Source organism: Typopeltis vanoorti, chromosome 13 (genome assembly GCF_054136105.1).
Source record: "Typopeltis vanoorti isolate ZY-2024b chromosome 13, IOZ_Tvanoo_1.0, whole genome shotgun sequence".
Taxonomy (NCBI): domain Eukaryota; kingdom Metazoa; phylum Arthropoda; class Arachnida; order Uropygi; family Thelyphonidae; genus Typopeltis; species Typopeltis vanoorti.
This window is the reverse complement of record NC_143561.1, coordinates 26,623,743-26,648,798: the sequence shown is the minus strand read 5'-3', so window position 1 is coordinate 26,648,798 and position 25,056 is coordinate 26,623,743. Positions and strand designations below refer to the sequence as shown.

The 25,056-nt window shown below is 37.4% G+C and overlaps 1 protein-coding gene across 1 annotated transcript in view; it reads right to left on the bottom strand.

The window, feature by feature from the left end:
* Positions 1–7,360: 7,360 nt before the first annotated feature.
* Positions 7,361–25,056, bottom strand: part of LOC150100002 (uncharacterized) — a 59,168-nt gene continuing 41,472 nt past the window's right edge. Inside the window, exons 12-16 of the mRNA XM_090402881.1 lie at positions 24,026–24,094; positions 20,815–21,056; positions 17,136–17,256; positions 16,824–16,961; positions 7,361–7,568 (exon numbers count right to left, since the gene is read on the bottom strand). Coding sequence (XP_090259007.1) covers positions 7,530–7,568; positions 16,824–16,961; positions 17,136–17,256; positions 20,815–21,056; positions 24,026–24,094 — 609 coding nt within the window. The 3' untranslated portion in view covers positions 7,361–7,529. The remainder of the gene's footprint in view (positions 7,569–16,823; positions 16,962–17,135; positions 17,257–20,814; positions 21,057–24,025; positions 24,095–25,056) is intronic.

The following is a 25,056-nucleotide window of genomic DNA, read 5'->3' as shown; positions in this document are numbered from 1 at the left end:
CAGGAGTCTACAAGATCTTATGTGATTGTGGAAAGCCATACCACGGCCAAACTGCTAAATCCATCCTTCTACGTTTGGAAGAACACCGTAGAGAAATTTCCTACAACAGGACTAGAGCCAGCACTCTCTCTAGCCACGTTCTTTTCTCCGTTAACTCAGATGAAGGCCGCCAACACATTGTGGACTGGACACAAACTTCTAATATCTATGTGCATGTGTGCTATGATGAACTTGAAAGAAAGATTGTCGAATCCAGAGAAATTGCGTTAGATTCTTCTCATATCAATAACTCCATAAGTTTCAATCTCTCTGACGCACACATTGCCTCTCTTCAATACTGGCGCACTCGTGACAGCGCATAGTCAACTTTTATTTGGAACTCAAACTTGCGTTACTGTTTTCAAAATGCACTACTGTTTTTTTGGACTAAAGTCTCTGTTATTTTATTAGTAAATTAGTAGTATCTTTTAAATAAACCATGTCATCTCTTTATCTCTCGGTATCAGTCATTTAAAATAATTTATAATATATATTTTTTAAAATTAAATTAAAAATTAAAATTAAATTAAAATTAAAAATTAAAATTAAATTAAATTAAATTAAAAAAATTAAAATTAAAATTTAAAAATAAAAATAACACAGACATTATAAAATTATATCAACAGATGTAATATAAAAAAGACTGTAGTACGGTTTAAACAGGATAGGGCTAAAAACGGCCTCGCCTACTCCCTGTATATACGGGAATAAAAAGGCGTTATGTATTTTTTTTTTTTTTTTTTTTTTTTTTTGCGTGCTGGAGTTCCAATTGAAGTTGACTGCGTGCGTGAGTTATCACGAGAGCGCCAATACTGCACAGTGGCAATGTGTGCGTCAGACAGATTGTAGCAAGGCTGTTGTTCGTATGGGATGAATCGATTGACATTTCTTTAGATTCGAGTATATTTCTTTCGAGTTCATCATAACACGTGTGTATGTTGGAGGTTTGATGCCAGTCTACGAAGTGTTGGTGGCCTTCATCCGAGTTTATAGAGAAAAGAACGTGGCGTGAGAGAGCACAGGCTCTGGTCCTGTTGTAGGATATGTCTCTCTTGTGTTCTTCTATACCTAAAAAGATAGATTTAGCCGTCTGACGGTAATATGGTTTGACACATTCTTTTCTTTTCTATATAAACTCGGATGAAGGCCACCAACACCTCGTAGACTGGCCTCAAACCTCCAACATACTTACGTGTTATGATGAATTCGAAAGAAAGATACTCGAATTCAAAGAAATATCACTCGATTCATCCCATACGAACAACAGCTTTAGCTACAATCTGTCTGTCTGACGCACACATTGCCACTGTCCAGTATTGGCGCTCTCGTGATAACTCACGCACGCAGTCAACTTCAATTAGAACTCAGTACGCATTTCTCTTTCAACTGTACTACAGTTGAAAGAGAAATGCTTTTTTATATTAGATTTGCTGATGTAATTTTATCATGTCTCTGTTATTTTTTATATTATTCTTTGTCTTTGATACCTGAAGAAGTTGATTTTTTCAACTTTAAACTTTATTCTTTTTATTCTCGGTATTATAATCATTCAAACTACTTTATTTTTCATATATATATATATATATATATATACAGGGTGTTCGGGATAAATTTGACAGTTTCGTAAGGAAAAAGAAAATCTTCTTTGTATCTATTAAATTTAATGAATTGACAAAAAAACATTACAGGCAGAGTTAATTACAATACTATCAACAAGATTTACTCAAAATAACCACCATTAGCATCGATCACAGCTTCAATTCTGCTTCGGAACCTCGAACAAGCTGATGCTACAGTCTCCCTGGGAAGGGCCGCAAAAACTGTTTTAATTTTATCCATTAACTGGGCTTTTGTATTACTGGAAGTGCGATTGGTGTCTTTTTCAACTGCGCCCCATACAAAATAATCCATGGGGTTAAGGTCTGGGGAGTTTGGAGGCCAAACATTTGGACTGGTGAAGTCGTAGAAATTTTCAGACAACCATTTTTGACTTTTCCCAGAGGTGTGGCAAGGGGCCGAATCCTGCTGCCATACATACGGCCTACCATTGGCTACCCTTGTTATCCAGGGCTTGACTACAGTTAGCAACTCCACGAACAAAGCCCGAATTCCAATGCCAGGGTTCTTCAACACCTGTTCCTGCAGATTTGCGAGGAATTCTGCTGTACGAACGCAATCAGATCGTCTGCTAGGGATCTTTCTTCTTGCTACATCCTCGTAGTCACCATTGCAAGTCTCTAGTTCATGCCTGATTGTTTTTACTGTATTCAGGGAGCATTGGGCAGCAGTCGTAATATCCTTATTTTGATGGCGGGCACGAATCATCATGATACAAGTTATTCTCTTCCATGATTCAGGTGGGTTCCAGCTATCCATCCTTTCTGACATCTTGTATATGAATGAAGAAGGGTCCAAACTTTTAAATGAAGAGAAGTGTGTGTTAATACATGTAACTTACGGAAAAATATAATTAATTATAAATATGTCAAATTTATCCCGAACACCCTGTATATATATATATATATATATATATATATATATATATATATATATATATATATATATATATATATATATATATATATATATATATAATCAGCTAACGCCTATTTGTTCCCGTATAGGGAGTAGGCGGGGCCGTTACCCTATCTAACGTTTTTTGGAGACTGAATGGGCAGTTCAATCTCCACTGGTAGCCAATCAGAGAGATAGCTGGCTCAAGGCTATCACTAATTTAACTGGCATGCAGTAAAGAGGTAGCTTACTAGTATTTTTCATTTCCTGGTACCTGATATAATTAATGTCTCAAATTATATGAGTTCTTCGGTCGATTTTCTTGAGTTAACGAGAAGAAAAACCCGAGTTTCCAGGAGAAAAACCTGCTTGTCCATGCCAGAGATCGATAAATTGGATCAACGGTCGAAAACAAAAGGCTTAGATAAAGTTACTCTAGTCTAGAATCGAACTGATCACGCTCTTTCTTTGGGCTGTCTAGCACCGAGGAGTGATTTCATATTTCGGCATTCTCCTTGGTACTATGCTTAGCCCTGGTTGAATGTCTACTCTTCTATATGAATCTCCAACATCCAACGTAGTAGTTGTAGCCTTGTTGTAAATTCTAATTAATTTATATAATAACATTGCTGTAAATGGTGAGAAGAGATACATTCAGTTGGAAATGGATCGGACAAATACTGAGAATGGGCAGTAGAGATATTCCTAGAGTGGCTTTGACATGGATCCCAGATGGAAAACGGAAAAGGGGAAGAAAATGACAATTAATTCGGAAGAAAATGACAGACGAATGGCTGGCTGGACGAGCTAGAGAGAGAGAAGCCGAGTTGGTGTCTTCCGACAAAGTTATCTGGAAGACACGGATCTCGGTCTTAAGTGCCATGACGGATGAAGAATCAATAATGAATAAAAACCTATAGTGGAGGGGTTTTCAACCTTTCTTACCTAAAAAAAATATCTTGGTTACTTGTTTTCCCCCTTTTTAAAAATTTGACTTTAACTTCATTATATAATTAATTTTAATAAAGATAGCACGACCTGCACCATTTTGATTCAGTCTGATAAATTAAGTGTTGATGATAATTTTAATAGTCATGTAATAATTTTCATTTCAAAGGTCTGATTGCACTAGAGCGGAGGGGGAGAGATAATGTTTAAATCAGAAAGTTATTAAAGTTGTCTCAAAGATAGGCCAACAAACTGGTAATTATTCGATAAAAAATTTGGTAAAGAAGATGTTTTTTTAAATAATCCACCTACCTGATTGCTTTACGTTTGAAGAGAATCCAAATATGAACTGGAATTAAACCATCTTCCAATTATGATGTAACACTTACTTGGTTTTTGTCGAGCAAATCGATTTTATTAATAGACTGCGTACAGAAGCTTATATTTCGATTTTTTTTTTATTGAATCGTGATGTTGAATCGATCGACTTTACTGAACACGATAATGAAATAGTTTATTTATTAACTGAATTTAATTTCACAGAGCTAGTAAATCATCGAATGTTTGATCGATCAGCATCGTCTGCGATTGAGAACTGGGCGGAGTGATAGACTTTCTCAGAGATTGCAATATTGGCCAGGCAAATATTTTGCAGTAAGTTTATTAAATTTATTATTTTAGAAGAAATAAAATAAAAATAGTGTTATGTCAAAAATAAAATGGTGCTCCCGTTAATGATTGGTCCCTGAATTCTTTGGATAGTTAAAAATAAGAGTCAGATGTATGTTATGTTGTCCGAATCACAAAGAAACATTTCTTTCGCATCAGTGTCACGAATACACTTCTCTAAATGAAATGGTCTGTGCTTGCTAGATATGCGTGTACTAACCCAGAAAAAAATCATCTCAGAAATATATCGTCTTTTCTTTTCTCCCTCCTCCCCTTTTTTTTTACCTCCTTCTATCCCACTCATTGTTCACTTAGTTAATCGAAAATCTGCACTTTCAAAGTATACTTTCGATCGTGTTCCGGAAGTAAACAGACCGACTCATTCGTTGTTCATTTCTAATCTCGGTATTCTTCCATGATGGGATTGGCTGGAAATAAATACCGTAGCATAGGTTTACAACTGGCGCAGATAAGAAAACAGAGAAAGGCATTAAAAGTAAAATAAATTTTACACCATCTCGAAAAATTTATTTCGACATGGTGCTGCCGCTCTCTAGAAAACTGGCCGCAAGTTCGAATCCCACTCGAGTCGCGGATGTCTTTAACTGAAAGACGAATTTTATCATCTAGTGTGAAATCACCATGTTCAGTATTGTAAACCTGAAGCTTGCAAAACTTCCAATTTTGGTCGATAGAGCAAGAAGGTTTCTGTGTTATAAAACCCTTAGTAAACCCCAAGATACTAACGTAAGATAGATTAACAAACTTTCATAGATGGGATTCTTATAAAAAAAAAAAAATCAGCTAACACCTATGTTGTTTCCGTATAGGGAGTAGGCGGGGCCGTTTACCCTATCTAACTTATGGAGACTGAGTGGGTAGTTCAATCTCCACTGGTAGCCAATCAGAGAGATAGCTGGCCCAAGGCTATCACTGATTCATCGGTACGCAGTGAAGAAGGCGGCAAGCTAGTGCTGCCATCTCGTGGTCTGTAACCCTAACACAATATTTTTAATGTCTGAAAAGAATGTGGGTTCGACGATCGATTTTCTTGATTTTACGGGACGAAAAACCCGAGTTTCCCGGAGAAAAAACCCGCTAACCCCTGCCAGAGATCGACTAACTCAGGAACCGGCCGAAAAAAGGCTTAGAAAAATTTCCTCTAGTCGGCGACTAGATTTGAACCACCAAATCCTTTCTTCGTGCGGTCAAGCGCTGTAGAGATTCTTATAAAAATGTTAAAAAAAATTTCCTCCACTGCTTTTCAAAACGCAGTGTATTTACTCCGAGCCAATCCTATCAAAAGAGTTAGGAATCAAATTATGGAACAAGGACAAAATATAAGCTAATTTCACTTATCGTTAAAGCAAGTCGTGGCAATATCTATCAACACACAGGTTCGTAATTTTTTTTGAGATAGTGCATTGGCAATGATCAGAATAAATGTTGTTCAAGAAAATACAAGTATTGGGGGAATAACTATTTCTCCCAGATTAACTAACTCCAGATTAACACATTGTACATACACTATAATATAACATACGAGGGTGGTATGAAGAGTTCTCGGGCTCGACCATAGATGGCAACGCTATCGGCAAGATTTTTTTTTCTAAGTTTGTACATCTGTCATAAGCATCCATGTGAAGTTGCAATTCATTCTATCATAGTTTGTTTCATACAGCTGTCTGAATCAAAAGTGTTGTCCGCATCTCTTGAAATGGATAAAATTGAGTATCGTGCGGTTATAAAACTCTTTGTAAAAGAAGGTTTAACGCCAAAAGAAATTCATTCGAAGTTCATAAAAGTTTATGGGCACTCTTCTCCTTTGTTTTCGACAATTAAGAAATGGGCTGCCGAGTTTAAACATGGCCGTACCACTCTTGAAGATCATTCACGTCAAGGACGTCCAAAAAGTGTAACAATATCAGAAATCATTGATCAAGTGCACGATATGGTATTGCATGACGGGCGAGTCAAAGGGCGTGAAATTGCTGAGACTATAGGCATTTCAAAAGAACGTGTAGGATATATTTTGCATGAAGAATTGCAAAGGAAAAAGCTTTGCGGAGGATGAGTTCCGCGCTTGCTCACAGCAGATCAAAAACGCACTCGCATGAAGATCTCTGAACAGTGCTTGGAGCGTTTTAACAAGAATAAAACTGATTTTGTGCGCCGATTTATTACTATGGATGAGACTTGGATTCAGCATAACACACCAGAATCCAAACAGCAGTCAAAACAGTGAACAGAAGCCGATTGTTCAGCGCCAAAAAAGACAAAGTCAGTTCCACAGCAGGAAAGGTCAAGGCATCGGTGTTTTGGGATGCTAAAGGCATTTTGTTTATTAATTATCTTGAAAAAGGTAAAACAATAACCGGCGAATATTATTCCAATCTTTTAACAGACTAGACGAAAAAATTCGTAAGAAAAGACCCGGTTTGCAGAAGAAAAAAATCATCTTGATTTTTTGCCCCTGTAGTGGTTCTCAGATCTTACTGAGAACACTACAGGGACAGGATAATGGAGCTAGAACATCGCTGGAATAAATGTATTCGTCTTAAGGGAGATTATGTTGAAAAATAAAAATAATTTTGAAATTATAAATTAAGTTCTGCACGAAGGTAGAGAACTTAATTTAAATGGTGGAGAACTTAATTGGTAACAACTTTAAAAGACTGTATCACCCGAATCAGCTGTAGGCAACATTATCAAGCAATCGAAATGGAGGACGCCATCTTTGTCCAGAATTCAATATTCAATTTTGCCCTATTTACATAGGGCAAATATCTAGAAGTTTGGAAATTAGACAGGTGACTTCCAAATATCACACTCAACAGACACCAGGGAATGATTTTATGTGATATTTGGAAGTCACTTATTAGAGATCTTTCCATGCGTCAGACTTTAACTTTTCTGCCAACTATCATGCATACCTACTGTACAATGACTGACCCGTGCCAGCTTCCATGCTCCACGTTTTTTTTTTTTTTTTACATTACTTTTGTGCAACGGTTCCTACGCGTTCGGTTTTAGTTATGTAATGGTTCACGTTTATCGCTTATTGTATTTTTTTTTTTTTTCTTAATCCAGATGAATCCACTAGCATATGTGGCGAAACTATTCGATTTAACTACAATTCTAGCAGAATTATTTTCGTTATATGAAGAAATAATAAAACACGAAACAAACATTTATTTTTGCCAGACATTTTATTACAACACTTAACGGATAGATTTTTTTTTACAAGATATGAAACGCGGGCGTTAATCGGTTTTAGTAACGATCCACAAGTACTGGACAAATACAAGAAATTGGAGATTCGACCACCATCATTATGCTATGAAATGGACAGTAGGATTTCAAGCCAGCGTATCAAGTTCCGATTTTTTGTGTTTTTTCTGAAATAGAAATACAAAATTAATAAGTAAATAATAATGAAGTCATATTATATATAGTTTATCCCCTCCCCATTTCTAAAAAACTTGTTCAGCAACATGCGGATTTCAGATAATTCTGATATCTGCCTATACATTTTTTTTTTTTTTTATTAATGAGGCCTCGTTTACTGTCAGTAAGTGAGGCCTAATTAATATTGCATTTATTAGTTAATAGGTCTCTTGTTTCATAATGTATTTAACATAATTATCGATTTCTCAATTTTTTTTTTTTTTTCATTTCATATTAGGTATGAAACATTCAACAACCAGCAATTTGGCAAAAGAAAAAAAAAATCATGAAAATGAAATGATCTCCGAGAACAAGACAATCACGTGCCTGGAAGCTGTCTTGGTGGTATTCATAATCTTCTGTAATTAATGAGAGAGATTTTCGTTCTGTCTTCACTTAGTGTGTATCGTTAAATGCTGTTGACAATGCTAATTAAACTGATGCACCGTCAGGTAAATAAGAATTTTTTTATTTTTTATTTTCATTCGTTTCACGTAAATTTTTTTTCGGCAATTTGAACACGGAAACATAATTAATCTTTGTCCGTCGTGACCATAATTAATTTTTTTGTTACTCCCCCCCCCCCCTCCTCTATCTACACAGAACATGAGAATTCGAAAAACTTTTGAGAATTAGAAAAAAAAAATCGAAAAACGCAGTGGGAAGGAGTACCTTCCCACTGCATGCGAGATAAGAGGCGATGTTCCTAATGGTCAGTTTAATGAAACTAAACATATAATAATAAATTTTGCTTTTTTCTTTCAATATTTATAAATGTTCACCAGTCTGGTTAGCTAAATGGGTAACGTCTCCACTCCCCAATCAGCAGTTCGTAAGTAGTAGACTATTTTCGTTTCATGTCGTGAGGCCGCGACCCTACTTATTAAAGACTCGAAGTAACTCGAAAAATATCAATGTTTAGTCCTTAGAGTAGACTTTCGATTATATACAGCAAATTATTATTGTTATCTATTTTTTTTTATTATTATTTAGGAAGGATAGAGTGGATAGGAGGGGGGGGGGGGAGCATGCTGCTAATGATATTGGATGACCTAAATCCAGTTAGAGTCGAGACCTATGAATGCAGTAACACTACTAAATATTTCATGGGGCAGTGAATTTGAAGCCATCTGGCGTGAGGTGGAATCTCTCAAGACAAATTACATAGTGGAGTGTTGTTACAGATCTGGTGGATCGGTTGCTGGTGATGAAGAAATGCATCACCAAATAGAAAAGGTGAGCGCGTAAAGTGTAATCATAATGGGAGACTTTAATTATCCAAATATAGATTGGGTAGCAGTAGAATCTCATGAGAAGAATGAAAATGCATTTATTGAGCTGTTGCGGGACAACTTCTTCACGCAGCATGTGACAGAAGGAACTCGAGGTCAAAGAGTGTTAGATTTGATTATAGTGTCAGAGGGCGTATCAGTTAAAGACGCAACTATTCTGCCTCCAGTTGGTGATAGCGATCATGCGGTACTCACTTGGGTAGTCACTAAGTTTATGAATGTTCCATTCAAAAACGGTTACTGAGTTCAGTGGAATGGGATCGGTTGCTGGATGGAAAGAATATCGACAGTGCATGGGAAGCATTTAAACAATACTTAAATGATGCTATATCAGAATGTGTCCCGAGAGTTCGAAGAATAAATAGAGCAGGAGTCAAATGGATGTGTAATCTTATTAAGCAAGAGATTCGTAAGAAAAGGACGATGTGGAAGGAATACCGTTTGCATAAGGATGACATTCGTTCTGAACGCTATAAGCAGCAGCAGGCTAGAATAGTCACAACTGTTGTACGAAAGCAAAGTCTGATTATGAAAAGAAACTGGCTCTGCGTGCTAAAGACAACCCACAAGAATTCTATCGATACACTGGTACCTCTTCACTAGATGAAGAAACGCAAGTGTGTGAAGCCGACGTATTAGAGCTGTTGCACAAACTGAATAAGAATTCAGCAATAGGGACTGATGGAATATCAGCACGTGTGCTAGAAGAGTGTTTGTTCAGCTGAACTGGCCATTCCTTTGACCAGGATGTTTAATATGAGTCTCAGAAGAGGGAAGATTCCGCAGGAATGGAAGGAATGTATGGTAATTCCATTGCACAAGGGTGGTGCAAAGATCAATGTATCCAACTATCGACCAATTAGTATTTCAGGAGTGGTGGTAGAGATTTTGGAAAAATTGGTTAGGGCCCACATTCAGAAATGGGTTGACAGCGAATCTCTACTTTGCAATGAACAAAATCGTTTACTAAGGGAAGGTCATGTTTTAGCAACTCTCTCACATTCTATAACAATGTTACCATTGAACTAGACAAGGGGAATGGATATAACATGATACTTTTAGATTTTGCTAAGGCTTTTGACAGAATACAGCATGGCAGGCTGCTGCATAAATTGGAGAAAATGGGTTTGGATTATACAATATTAGCATTGATAAGTGGATGGCTGAATGACAGATAACAAAAAGTGGGGTACGGGGTATCCAAGTCTGCAAGGTTTAAGGTTACTTAGACTCTATCATAAAATATTAGTTAAACGACTTAAGCAACATATACAGCATGATTATAGACAGAGAGCTTTTGTCCCTTCGGACGGCTGTGCCGAGAATATATATCTTCTTTCTTCTCTTCCTCTCTGATTCTCGACGCCACTTTAAGCCTCTATATATGGCTTCCCTGGACCTCCAAAAGGCCTTTGATAGTGTCTCCCTTCTTGCTCTCCTTCGAGCGCTGTCTATTGCTGGATGTCCAGAACCCTTTCTTTCCTATGTTATGGAGCTATACTTGGGTAGCTCTATCACTACAGGGTCCCGTGCAACTTCTATTCGCGCAGTGCGGGGTGTTCGTCAGGGTGATTCTCTATCTCCCCTTTTCTTTAACTGCGTCATAGATGAGTTTCTTCACTCTCTTCCTAGGCATATAGGCTACTCTCTAGGCGCTTCTTCCTTTAATGCCATGGCCTTTGCGGACGATCTTATTCTCGTAGCCTCAACTAAGATAGGCTTGCAGAAACTCCTTGACCAGGCAGTTGACTTCTTCTCTATTCGAGGCCTTTCTATTAATGTAGAGAAGTCCTGCTCTTGTTCCCTGTGGTCGAGACTATAGAGTTTTCCCTGAATGGGAGGCCGTTGCATGCTTTGACCATCATGGAAAGCGGAGATACCTCGGTATCATGGTGACGGTCTTCTGTCCCTTCTATCATTGAAGCTGGGATCGCTTCTTTGAGGAAAGCTCCTCTCAAGCCCCAGCAAAGACTGTTTCTCCTTTCCCACTATCTGCTACCTCGCTTTTACCACAAGTTGGTGCTTGGTAGGACATATATCTCGATATTGTCCCGAATGCACAGGGCTATCCGTTCAGCCGTGAGATCATGGCTCCGACTGCCGCTTGACACTCCTACTACATATTTCCATGCGAGGGTGAAGGATGGTGGACTCGGGGTTCCATCACTTAGGTGGCTGATCCCACGCCTGCGGCTGTCAAGAATCCCGCAATTAGAACTATCTTCTTCCCCTATCTGCAGAGAGGCTTTTTATAGCTCATTAATACAAGAAGACTTTAGGCGGGCTAAAGGCTGGTCCCATTATCAAGGTACTTTAATCGAGTCAGCACCTGCGGAACACAAGAGGTGGGCATCTCTGTTGCACTGTTCTGTAGACGGTGCTCCTTTAAAAGAGTCATATTTGGTACCTCCCCGGCATGATTGGGTAACGGATGGCACTAGACTCCTCCCTGGGTTCGAGTATATTGACCTTATCAGGACGAGGATCAATGCCCTGCCTACTCGAGTCTGCACAGCTCGATGGGGTAATGACTACTCAAACTATAGGGCTGGCTGCCACTCAGTGAGACATTGTCTCATATAGCCCAATGTTGCTTCCGCACCCATGGGTTCCGCGTGCGGAGGCATGATGCCGTGGTCTCCATTCTGAACAACCGCTTTAAGAACAAAGCTTGGGAGACTGCGGTGGAACCACATTATAGGACCTCCGCGAGTTTGCGTAAGCCAGATTTAGTGATTAAAAGAGATGGTGACGTTTGGGTAGTTGATGCCCAGGTGGTGGAAACAGGGCGCCCACTAGCCTATAGCCATAATAATCAAGTAAACTATTATAAAAATAACCAAGATCTAGTTAGTAAGATAAGGGAGGAGCATGGGGCAACTCCGAGGTTTACCAGCGCTACCATCTCTTTACATGGCGTATGGAGTGCAGATAGTTATAAGGACTTAAAACAGCTGCTTGGACTTACGCAGAAAGATATAAAAGTTCTTTCCTTGAGGGCCCTACAGGGCGCACTGGTGGCATGGCGTTTCCACCAGAGAATGACTACAATGATAACTAGAACAGGCATAGGGTAAAACACTTGTAAAGGCTTAGGCCTATATCAAGTCTGGACGAGATGTCTGGATGTGATGTGAGGGTAGTACTGCCCATAACCAGTACAAAGATTAATAATAATAATAAAAATATCACAAGAATCAGTGCTTGGTCCACTGTTATTCAATCTGTACATTAATGATATTGGGAAGGATTTGACAAGCGACATACAGTTATTTGCTGATGATGCAAAGATAGGTAGGGTAATCAGGAATACTGATGATATGCAGAATGATTTGAATAGGCTGGAATTGTGGGCATGGGAAAATGGATGTCAGTTTAATGTCAGTAAATGTAAAGTCATTCACTTCGGCATGATTAGATATCCAATGTCGTATTCTATTGGTGGGATTAGGCTAGAAGAAACTGATGAAGCTTGGAATCTTACAGTGTTGGTAGATAGGAAGTTGTGGCAAAGATTTCAAATACAATTCAAAAGATAATTGCAGTGCTGAAACGAACGTTCATATGTAAAGATAAGGATGTTATTTTGCCTCTTTACAAGGCCTTGATAAGATCTCACTTGAACTATTGTGCGCACGTCTGGTCTCCGTTGTGATTCTGATATACTGGAGAGAGTGCAAAGGAGAGTGTGAAAAATTATATCAGGATTGTAGAATACTAATTATGAAGACAGATTGAGAATTTCGCAAAGAGGAGAAAGAGGGATGATATGATTGAGACTTACAAACTGCTGAAAGGGTCATACAGGATTTCAATTGATGGAATTTTTCAATTTATGGAGGGTGGGAAAAGGATGTGAGGGAATCCTTGGTGGAAGCTGAGAATGAAGGCCACCAAGAAAGTTGTGAGGGCTTGATTTTTCTCTCAGAGGGTGATGCTTGATTGGAATGGATTGCCATTGGATGTTGTGAGTGCAAGCAGTGCAAATGAATTCGAGAATAAGTATGATAGCTGGTGTGTGTGTGTGTAGTATGTGGCCTCCCTCGATGAGTCTCTGACTCCCTAGAGGTGTCTCTTAATAATAATAATAATAATAATAATAATAATAATAATAATATGAGACCTCCTTGACTCCATGGAGTCAAGGACTCATCGAAGGAGGCTATAAATCACCCAATCCAGCTATCATACCTTGCCTTAAATTCATTCACACTACATGCACTCACTACCTCTAAGGGCAAATTATTCCACTTCAGAGGCGTAGCTAGGGGTGGCACTTTGAACTTTTGCAGTTAATTCTAAAATACAGTCTCGAGATCTCAGTTCCAAATATTGTAATACTACTGCGAATTTTCCTCACAATTGCTAAGTGTTGCCACCTTAATTTAGGTTCAGGGACTTCCCCGGGCGGCAAAAATGCAGAGCTCTTGTTGAAAGACTGCCAAGAAGAGTCAATTCATGTTGAAGGAGAGAAATAAATAATGCAATGAACGAATTGGTCAACAATACGCGAAATCACGTGCTTTATAGGTAAATTTTCCAACTGTTATACAAGCAAAATAATTACCACTTTTAAAAACTACAATGGTCATAAAAGAAAAGTTAATTTTCCGATGTGTAATAATAAACAACTCATCCCACAATACGGATTGATTACCCTATTATTGGAATGGATTCGCCTTCTGTTGACATGCGCAGAAGTGTCTTGTATTTGTGGGCGTACTACAGCTACACGACTGTTCCACTCACTTACTGCTCTCCGGGAGAAAAACCTAGCTTTCTTGACTGTGAACAAATTAGATTAATTCCTAATCTAACCAGGGGAGGGATAATGTATAAATGTTTATTAGGATCACAAGTATGCTAGGAAACTACCAACATCTCGTGATCATTAACTGTATTTATGTAACACGTGTATTTTTTGTATTAGTGTGAATTCTACAGTCAGATTTACTTAGATGGGGAAATAAAACTTGATTTTCCTTCAGCAAAAATCTACTTGCTTTTACTACAGACAGGGCCGTCTTAACACGTTTGAGAGCCCTGGGCTAAAAAAATTGGCACCTTAATCACATTGGATTGAGCAACAATGAAATAATACATATAATTAATTAAATAACTTTCATTGCAAAAAATTTTATTTTAAAATATATCGACATTGCGCATTTAAAAAAAAAATAATAATCAGCTAACGCCGTTTCATTCCCGTATATAGGGAGTAGGCGAGGCCGTTTTTAGCCCTATCTAACTTTTGGAGACCGAGTGGGCAGTTCAATCTCCACTGGTACCAATCAGAGATAGCTGGCCCAAGGTTATCACTAATTAAGTGGCACGCAGTGAAGAGAGACGGCTCAACAAGTGCCGCCATCTCGTGGTCCCCAACTCTAACACTCGTATTTAATGTCTGAAATAATGTGGGTTCTACGGTCGATTTTCTTGAGTTTACGGGAAGAAAAACCCGCTTGCCCGTTCTTCTAGTCGCCGATTAGATTCGAAACCAAGAAGTCTTCCTTCGTGCGGTTAAGCGCCGTGGTGTGCAAACGCCACATCCACTGAGCTACACAGGCTCTGCACACTTTTATTTAATTCAAAAATATTTATAATATTGTTGAATTAAAATTCAACACACTCGGTTCTTAAGCGACCCTGGGCGCCATTGATCCAAGGGTATATTGATCCATATAACCCATTTAGCCCAATGGATAAGGAGAACATGACTACAGATGATGCAGCTGGCTGAAAAAAGGGCTCAACAGATATAGGCAGCAACTATAATTGAGCCTATGACGTTCTTTTTTCTCTTCCGGTGATCTAAGCATTGTGTAATTTTTTGTTTAATTGTTAAGTACATTTTTAGTTATACGAATCCAATATACGAGGGCTGTTCAATAAGTAATAAGACTAATTTTACTGTCGCGAAACCACTCATCACAATATTAATTTCTGTGGAATAAAGAAATGTTGCTGTCTGTATTAACAAAAGAAGTTGATAGATGGCGTATACGGACTGATGTGCCAGAGTGTCACGTGACTAAACGCAAGCTTTTTTCGGCGCACCTACGGGCCGCGACCAGTCGTCGAAATGGAAGCGTCTTTGGAACAGCGTTATGCGATTAAATTTTGTGTGCGTTTGCAAAAATCGGCATCGGACACTTTTAACATGATACGCGAAGCTTTCCACGATGAAAGAATGTCGAGGGCAAGTGTTTTTCGCTGGCATAAAACTTTTAAGGAAGGAAAGCAAAATGTGGAAGATCTTGAACGTGACGGAAGACCTTCAACATCCATCACAGAGACAATGATCAACACAACAGCGATTATCATCAAGGAGGATCGCAGAATTACAGTACGCTAGCTGCATGTTGTCCTGAATATTTCTGTGGGAAATGTTCACTCAATCATGGCTGAACATTTGGGACTGAAACGTGTTTGCGCCCGATGGATATCCAAACTCTTGACACCGGAGCAAATGCAGCATCGAATGGATGTGTGCACAGAATGGAAAGAAAGACTGGAACAAGAAGGCGACAACTTCTTAAAACGCATCATTACAGCAGATGAAGCTTCGTTGTATCACTATGACCCTACAATGAAACAACAAAGCAGTGAATGGAAGCATCCGTCCTCGCCTACCCCCAAGAAAGCAAAAACTGTAAAATCAGCTGGTAAAGTTATGACCATAATGTTTGACTACGAAGGCATTGTTTACCAACACGCTGTAGAACCCGGGAATACTGTAAACGGCTCATACTATGCGGATGTTTTACGGACAATGGTACAGCACGTCAAAAGGAAGCGTCCATTGCTGAAGAATGGCTTCTTATTGCACCACGATAATGCAAGGCCATATATTGCTGGTGGTGTAGTGGACGTTTTGCAGAAGAACAACACAAATATCCTACCACACCCTCCATACAGTCCTGATCTCGCACCGTGCGATTTCTGGCTGTTTCCTCAGCTCAAGAAACCACTAAGAGGCCGCCATTTCGAAAGCAACAAAGCACGCGTAAAAGCTGCGGAGGCGGTTTTGAAAGAACTCTAAAAAAAAACGGACTTTCACGTGTTTAAGAAGTGGACGCAACGTTGGGACAAATGCATCGCGTCTCACGGTAGTTACTTCGAAAAAGACCATGTAAATGATGACGATTAAAGGTAATCTGTTTTCTGTATAAATATAGTCTTATAACTTATTGAACAGCCTCCGTACATACAGTAGAAACAAAAATTCTGAACATTAAATAATGAATAATAAAAAGTTGAATAAGACTCTGTTTTCAAAAATAAGATAGGCCTACAATGGCCTCGCCTACTCCGTATTAACTGATTTTAAAACGAATGAAATTATTTCTGTTGGGGAAAAAGGTTTGGTGAAATCAGTTTTATATTTAAAATTTGAGATAGAAATGATTCCGAAAATTCGAACTATTTGAATTTAAACTTTTAATGCAAACATTTCGAACCACACGTTTGGAACAGGAACAAGCTAATGACCTAATGTAGGTCAGTCGATACATGTCAAGAGACCTATTTTGTTTAAATGCCTCCAGATTTTTTAGTTATTAAAATTTAATTAAAGAATAGACCTGCACTTATCTACGCCAGTACGACGAAAAAAATATAAAAAATAATCAAAATAAAAAAAGCCTCATATTCCCTTAAAGATGTTTCGCGTACCACACTTTGCGAAACATTAGTTTAGTAAGTTACGACGACCCTATTATGGCACCGGAAATGTCACCACCAGGATCTGCAAGCTCATCTTATTTTGTATTTTCAAGAAAATTTCATTTTAAATGGAATATTTTTAAACTCTACCAAACATTATTCAATGGATTGATATGATAGAAGTAGGCAATGAATTAGATATAGCATTTTCCTTATATCCAATTAAATAGACGACAACATAAAACTTACGTAGATTTCCACAAGTACATCGCGAGACTTCATCATATACTCAAATAATGCAACCAATAGAGAAATTCCAATGCCAACGATCAGACAATAGAATAAGCCCGACAATTCGTCGAGAGTAACAGGTTCCCATTCTGCGCTCTAGAGGAAAAAAAAAACAAAAATAAATAAATAAAAATAACATCGTTACCAGCATCGGTGCGATACACGAAAGCCGGCAACTTTAAATCAGTCATTAAGGATGTCAAATGAATATATGGAATCTAATCTCTCATTTCATAGTGTTTCCCTGTTTATTGCAATATTTATGTTTACCTCAGATGCCACAAATTCCCAAGGATCTTCACATTGGCTGTCTTCTCTCCACCATTTTTCGTACAAAGCATCTATGGTGCCTCTTTCGTTCAACCTGTCAATGCCTCGTTCTAGGATTACCCTGCAATAAGGAAAAAATACTTCATATCAGATATCAATCATTTGTTACATTTACAAATGACAGGAAGTGTAATTAAATTTCAATATCGAATGTTCCACAAGAAAATTATAACGAAAATATTTAATACTGCTTTAAAATAATACAAGTTTGTTCCCATGATTATTTATAAGAACAGTGGGTGTTTGGGCATTGTTTCACGTATTGCAAGATTCTAAAAGCTGCACTATATTAGTAATCCAGTTACATATTAATTTCATGTTTGTTTGTTTGTTTGTTCTGGTGTAAATTTTCTTTAATATAATTATGATTTTTTTTTTTTTTTTTGCGATGAGAATTTCTTATAATTTAGAAACCAAGGCCCAGCTTCTCCTCACCCTCAGAACATATCAATCTTGCCAAGAGTAATGAAAGCTGAAAGCAATCAAGCCTTTACGTCAGCGAAGGCTTAATTATTATTATTATTAAGAGAGGCCTCCAGGGGAGTCAGTGACTCATCGAGGGAGGCCACACACTACACGCACCAGCTATCATACTTATTCTTGAATTCATTCACAACATCCGACGGCAATCCATTCCAATCACGCACTATCCTATGAGAGAAAAATCCAGCCCTCATCCCCTTCTTAGCGGCATTTATTCTCAGCTTCCGAGGATACCCTCTTGTCCTTTCTCCACCCTTCATGAAATGAAAAATTCATTCCATCAACTGCAATCCTGTATCACCCTTTCAGAAGTTTGTACCTCTCAATCATATTACCTCCCTTTCTCCTGTTTGTTAGTTCTGCAGCCTACAAATTCTCAGTCAGTCTGTCTTCACAACAGTTCTTATCAAGACCCCTTCTGAAGAGACACTTTTCCAAAATCTTCACCACCACCACCACTCCAGAGATGCTGATAAGTCGATAGTTGGATACAGCAGTCTTTGTATCACCCTTTTGCAATGGGATTACGATGTATTCTTTCCATTCCTGTGGAATCTTCCCTGTTTCTGAGACTCAAATTATATATATCCTGGTCAAGGAATAGCCAGTTCAGTTGAACGCTCGTTTAGTATCACTGACATCAATCCCCCATTGCCGAATTCTTATTCAATTTGTGCAATTAGCTGTAGTAGTTCCTCATATACCTGAGTTTCTTCATCCAGTGAAGGGGTAACAGTGAGCTCAATGTTGCATAACATCAGGTTGGTAGCTTTTAGCAAGAGATGCCCTCAGTCGAACAGTCTCTTCTGTATGTCACGCATACCATCTTCCGCTAGGGCAACTCGCAGTATGGCGCGGTGTATTCCCGCAAGCTCTCTGGTCAATTTTCGCACGAAACTATTATAGTTTCTGCACGAAACTTTTATAGTTTCTGTATTCGGTTTTGAAATAATGTTGGATTTAATATCCACTTAATTTATATAATTATTTTTTTGTACCCATTCTTTCTTTTATTTGCAGCATATCGAAAAAATTCTTGTGGGTTGTCTTTAGCTTGTAGAGCTAGTTTTTCTTCATACTCGGACTTGGCTTTCCGTACAACAGTTTGGACTCTTCTGGCCTGCTGCTTATAATTTTCATAACTGACAACATCCTTATGTTCGCGGTATTCATTTTCCTACCACATCATCCTTTTCTTACGAATCTCTTGCTTAATTAGATTACACATCATTTCACTACCATCATCATAATCAATTTCCTGATATGTACCCCCCCCCCCCAAGGGGTGTATATATCAGGTATTTTGTAATAGGTATTTTGACAGTAAAGATACTGTGTTTTATGAATTTCTTTTAAAAAAAATATGCTGGTCAGAGTGTAATATAAGAGCATGCGACACATCTCATAAATTCTATCCCCTGACTTTTTCCCGAACAACAACGCTGGATCACAAACTATCATGGTATAGATGAAAATCGTCACCCGTTAAGAAGTGGTAAGTTGATAAATAAGTCAAGTGGTTTCAATAGATGCTGCTTCAGTGGTCGAAAAAAAAAATGTGAGGATTCGTAGAAGGTTCTTTGCGATTCACTTCTTAGAAGAAAAGTGGGCAAAGTAATATTGAAGGATTACTGCTTCAACAACTTTCTCCTCTTTTTGTCACGTGACGACACGTTCTTGTCACTGTGCAGCCAACCATCCATCAGGCAAAAGTCTTGCGTCGAAATGTTTCATTTTGGTAGGATTATTCTATACGATATACAGAAAGAGATCACGTGATTCGATCCTCTTTAAGATAAACTGGCAAAAAAAAAAAAAAATATATATTGGCCGAAAAGCTGAAATATTTCCTGATGTGCACTGCAGTACCATCTTGGTACGTTTTATATTAAGACATTATTTTTTTAATTCGAAAACAGGTTAGTTGGGAAGCACGATTAATATCCCTGGAGAACGGTTTAATTTCCGGAGTCTAAGGGTAACTACTTGCGTGCGTCACTGACGCTAGTGAAAAAAATATATTTGGTCTTCATGTAAAGTGGTTAGTTATTATTATCTGTTTTGAACTAAAATTAAAATTGTTCAACAATTTTGCATTAAAATGTTAATTGTTAAATTTCAGCAAAATCTATTCTCGAGTTGTTTCAGACATGGCAACTCATTTCGTTTGTGAACAAGTCATAAACAACTTGAATACCGTTTCGATATCGCTTGAACATACAGTTCCATAACCAAGCTCAGCACACACTGCAACCACATTTCATTATATATATATATATATATATATATATATAGTTTTATGAAAAAAAAAAAAAAAAAACCTTGTCATCATCAACTCAAATACCCTGGCGTATATAAAATATTATGTGACTGCGATATTCCTTATTTCGGGCAGACAGACAAATCTGTCGAAATGCGTATTGAAGAACACATGAGAGACATTACTTACAAGAGACAGCGAGCAAGTGCATTATCAAGTCATATCCTTTTCTCGGCTAATCCTAATGATGATAACCAAAGTCACAAAGTCTGCTGGGAAAAATCTACAAACATCTTCCGTTGCAGTGACGAAATAGAGAGAAAAATTGTGGAATCGAGAGAAATCATCTTCAATCCTGTTCATCTAAATAACAACTTAAGCTACAACCTCCCGGATAGTCATTCAACTGTAATCATGTACTGGCGTTCACGTGATGCAGCAAGCACGCACTCTCCCAACAATGCAACAAATGAAAGAACAGCTTCAAATACAACTACAACGTTTTAATGCTAATTATGTATAAAGACTGTCTATATTGTTCATAGTCTTTTAACCCTCAATGTTTAGTGTTTTTTCTTTTATAATGTCACCTGAAGAAGGCTGTTACAGGCCGAAACTAGTAGCGTGTTTATATTAAAACCTTTTTAATTAAATCTCGGTTCTAGTCATTCAATTTTTTTTTTCATAAAACTATGTATGTTAACCGAGTCAATGATCATTCTGTCATATATATATATATATATATATATATATATATATATATATATATATATATATATATATATATATATATATATATATATATATATATATATATATATATATATATATATATATATTTATTTATTTATTTATTTATTTATTTATTTTACATACCTTAGCGGTGATCCTTTTCGAATGGCTATGCCGTATATTCTTCGCACAAAACTTCCAGGTAGAATCATAGTATCACAGTTTTGGCTGCTTAAATAATCGGCAGCCGCACTTTCCATAATCATGGCAAAGTCTTCATCGGAATTTTTGACCCGTTCCAGTCCGTCTCGGCTACTTCTGACTTCGAGGCTAGGGTCGCGTTTAAGAACTTGAGCATAACGTTGATATAAGTCTTTAGTAGAAGTCTGAGTGAAATAAACACAAGTGAATTAATCTCTAGACTTTTCTAATGGTATTTAACCAATTTTGCCTAGGAAATGATTTGGTTTATTTTATTTTATTTTTTTGATAACTTATTAGAAATAATTTACTACGTAATTTTACTATAATTACACATTCTGATTTATTTACGCACTTTTGTATAAAATATAATCGCATTGATTAATCAAATACTTTTTGCATTCAGTATAATATTGGAAAACTGCAGAAATTGTAAATTCCGACTGCACGATTTTTTTTTTTTTTTTTTTTTTTCACTACACATTTTGTGTACGGTTACGCGAAAAAGGCTGGACTGTTCCAGTATCGTTTGGCAAAAGAAAGAAATAAATTCACTTTATTTTTTCTAAGGAAATTAATGTTGAAAACTTCTAGGAAAGTAAATAAACTTTATACGTGAATTACATACAGTAGCGAACAAATTAATCCGAGCCGAATTTTCATCAAGTTTTGGGTTTGGTTTTTGTTTCAAATCACAGTAATTTTGGTTTTGGTTATAGTTCACTATTTTTTTGAGTGCTGCGTGTTTTAACTGCTTACGATGTTTATTAATAGTGTACGAATGTCAACACCCAGTTGATATTCGTATGCTATTCATTTTGCGTAGCTAGATGGATACATCTCCAAGAAAAATTTCAAAAATATGTACTCTTTATCAGCACACATCCATGACTCAAACAGAAAATGCCAATCAGTGTGGTGTTGATTTGGGTATTGTTAAGTTTAAGGAGACAGGTACCTTTTCGCCTGACAGAACAGGAAAATGTGGGCAAAAAAGGAAAACTATACTTACTCAAGATCGTTTACTAATTAAGAAAAGCAAAATGAATCCAAGATTGTCTGCTGTAGACTTAGAGACTAGGCAGTTAACTGGATTAATGTTTCGGACATGACAGTCCGTCGAAGATTGTTGAAAGCAGGGAGGACTGCCCACAGACCAAAACAGAAACAACTGTTGATGAAGGCTATGTAGAAGAAGTGACTCAAGTGGGCAAACGTGTACAAAGATTTGACTTTTTAGAAGTGGAAGGAGGTAATATTCTCAGATGAGGGCCATTTCTTTGTCCAAGGAGAGTGAGTACCCTATGTTCGCAAATCAGAGGCTGAAAAGACTTCTCCCATCCACCCTCAACAAGTTCATAAATATACAGCTAAAAAGATGTTCTGGGCTTGTTTTACACATGAAGGTTCATGATCACTTGTGCTTGTCGACGGTATGATGAAAAGTGATCAATACATTAAAATATTCGAGAAAGAGCGGTCCCACAGATCCAGAAAGACAAAGAACTCATCTTTCAACAGAATCTCGCTCCATGTGACACACTTCCAAAAAAAAAAAGTGAAAGAGTTCCTCAAAAATCAAAACATCCAATTGCTTCAGTGGCCAGGTAACTCTCCTTACATTAACCCAACAGAAAATCTGTGAGCCATAGTGAAAAAGACTTGGAAAATTAAATTGTAATACAAAGGATAACTTAATACAATCCAGTATAAAAGTATGGTTTCGAGATGCAAAAATAAGAAAAATGTGTTCTACGCTGGTCGAGTCCATGCCCAGGCGAATTAATGAACTTCTTAGGAACGGAGGAGTACCTGTAAATTATTAGAGAAAGTTTGAGTTTAATGTTTGTACTTATTTTCTTGCGAAATTAAATTTTTTCTTCAAACTGTGAGTGTTCGGTTAATTTCTTCGCTACTGTAAATGAGAATATGTATTTTTTTAAATCTATCATAATCGTTTCATCGAAACTGTCTTGCTAGACAAAAGTTTCGTTTTTCGACAGAAGAATATCTCAAATGGACCTCTGGTAGATTTCGTGATTTCTTCCTCATCCACTTGATTGCCTGGAAGCAGATAAAGTTATGATGTGCGCGTGCTTGTAGTACGTAATTTTATCATGAACTCAAGCATAACAAACGGGTGATCAGCAAACAAATTGACTCGTTTTGTAAAGTCTCTCACAACGAACAGTTTGAATCACCACTCGGGTTTTGTTCATGCTGAAACCATAAAAATCCTCTCTCTAGCGATGATAATGCAACGTCGCTTTGAGGTATATCACATGGACGCACAGCAAATTACACGAATGCTGACTATGCCAACATGATGTCAATGTACGGTGAAGTTCAATGTAATGGAAGGGTTGCCCGTCAGTTGTATGCACAGCGTTTCCTACATAATCCAACTTCATCGCACATCCTGTTTGCGAATGTAAATCAGCAGTTGCGGAAAACAGTTCCTTCAATGCCAACTGGCATGACTGTAACGCTCCAAGGATTCGTCGTACCCGAGACTTCAACGAGGAGATACATCGTCGGTTTGAGGAGAACTCTTATGTGAGTACGCACTTATGTGAGTTCTGTAGGTGGTTCAGTCAACGTGTAGAAGAGCCTACATTTCCAGAACTAGTGCTTTCACTAGGGAAGGCATGTGGCACCGACAAAACAGCCACATTTGGTCCCGGGACAACCCTCACGTCACTCTGCGCGATGGATTCCAGAACACGTTCTTCAGGGGTGATGCCCACAGGCATCGTTGGTGATGCCTGCCCAAATGTAAAAATAAGTGTAATTGTTGTATCACCATCAATTTTGATGTTCTTTATATGATTCACACTAGAAAAGGTTGTAAACCTGTAGCATATTAATACAGTGCATGGGTAAGGAGGATCGTTGTTGTTGTTTTTTCTATTTTTTAAAATTCAATTTTTTACAATTTTAGCTAATTTTCATTTATTTTTACATAGTCCGGAAGCCTGTTCTAGAGACCAAACGTCGAACTTTTTCAAGCCACTTCAGACCTCCAAAAAACGGAGAGATGGTCTTTGGATGATAAAATTATTACTCTCCCTCCTAAAGACGTGTGGGGAAAGGCAATAAATACACATCGCCTTTCCCCACAATCTTAAATCTTAGGCTACATCTTATATCTTACCTTAAAGAGGTGTGCTGATGAACCTCCTTTTACCACAAGGATCTTAGGAGTACCCTGGTTTACTGATTTCTAAAAAGGAAAGAAAGAAAGACTGAGTATTTCACTAATTAATTCGGTCTTAAAAGTAAAGTTAATCATACAATAAGAGAAAGAAAAATACTACAATTGAAAGACTGCAATAAATCCAATGAAGAGAGAAAAGAAAACTTAAGATTCATTATACATAATATAAACATAATAAAAGTTAGATTTTTCTCTTAGAGTGGTGCGTGATTGAAATGGAATACGTTTTACGTTATGAGTGAAAGTAGTATCAATGAATTATAAAAAATAGGTCAGCTGGTGTGGTTATTACGTGCAGGACCGTCGCCAGATTAGATCTCCCCCTGAGGCAAACCATTAAATATCGCCCGAGGTGGATTATAAAACAAAAATATAAGAAAAATCTCCAACTGGTATTTTGTTTTTATTACAAGAGAAACATTAATGCAAAACAATTATGTAATAATATTAATTAAAAAAATAGAAACATGGCAAAATTACTACCAAGATCTATGGTATGATGAAAGCATTCAAAACAGAAAACCACCTTTTGTAAACATCTCGGACAACTTGGAAAGCATCACCTCTAGAAGAATTAACAGAAGCATTAACCCAAATCAATACATGAAAGGCTCCAGGAGAAGACAATATAAACTTGAAACTTATCAAATATGAGGACTTGAATTCTCGCTCAGGTTACTTAACGTTCATAATATGATCTGGAAAGAAGGAAAATGCCCACAAGATTGGACCAAAGCAATAGCTATCTCCAGCTACAAAAAAGGACACAAATCTGATTGTAATAATTATCGTGGCATCAGCTTACTTAGTACTTGTTATAAAGTATATACAAAAATCTTAGCATATAAACTTAAACATACAGTAGACCCAAAATTAATAGAAGAACAAAATGGATTCAGAAAAGGCAGGTCTTACATAGACTCTGTATTTACGTTAAAATTACTAATCGAAAAACTCAGAGAAATGAA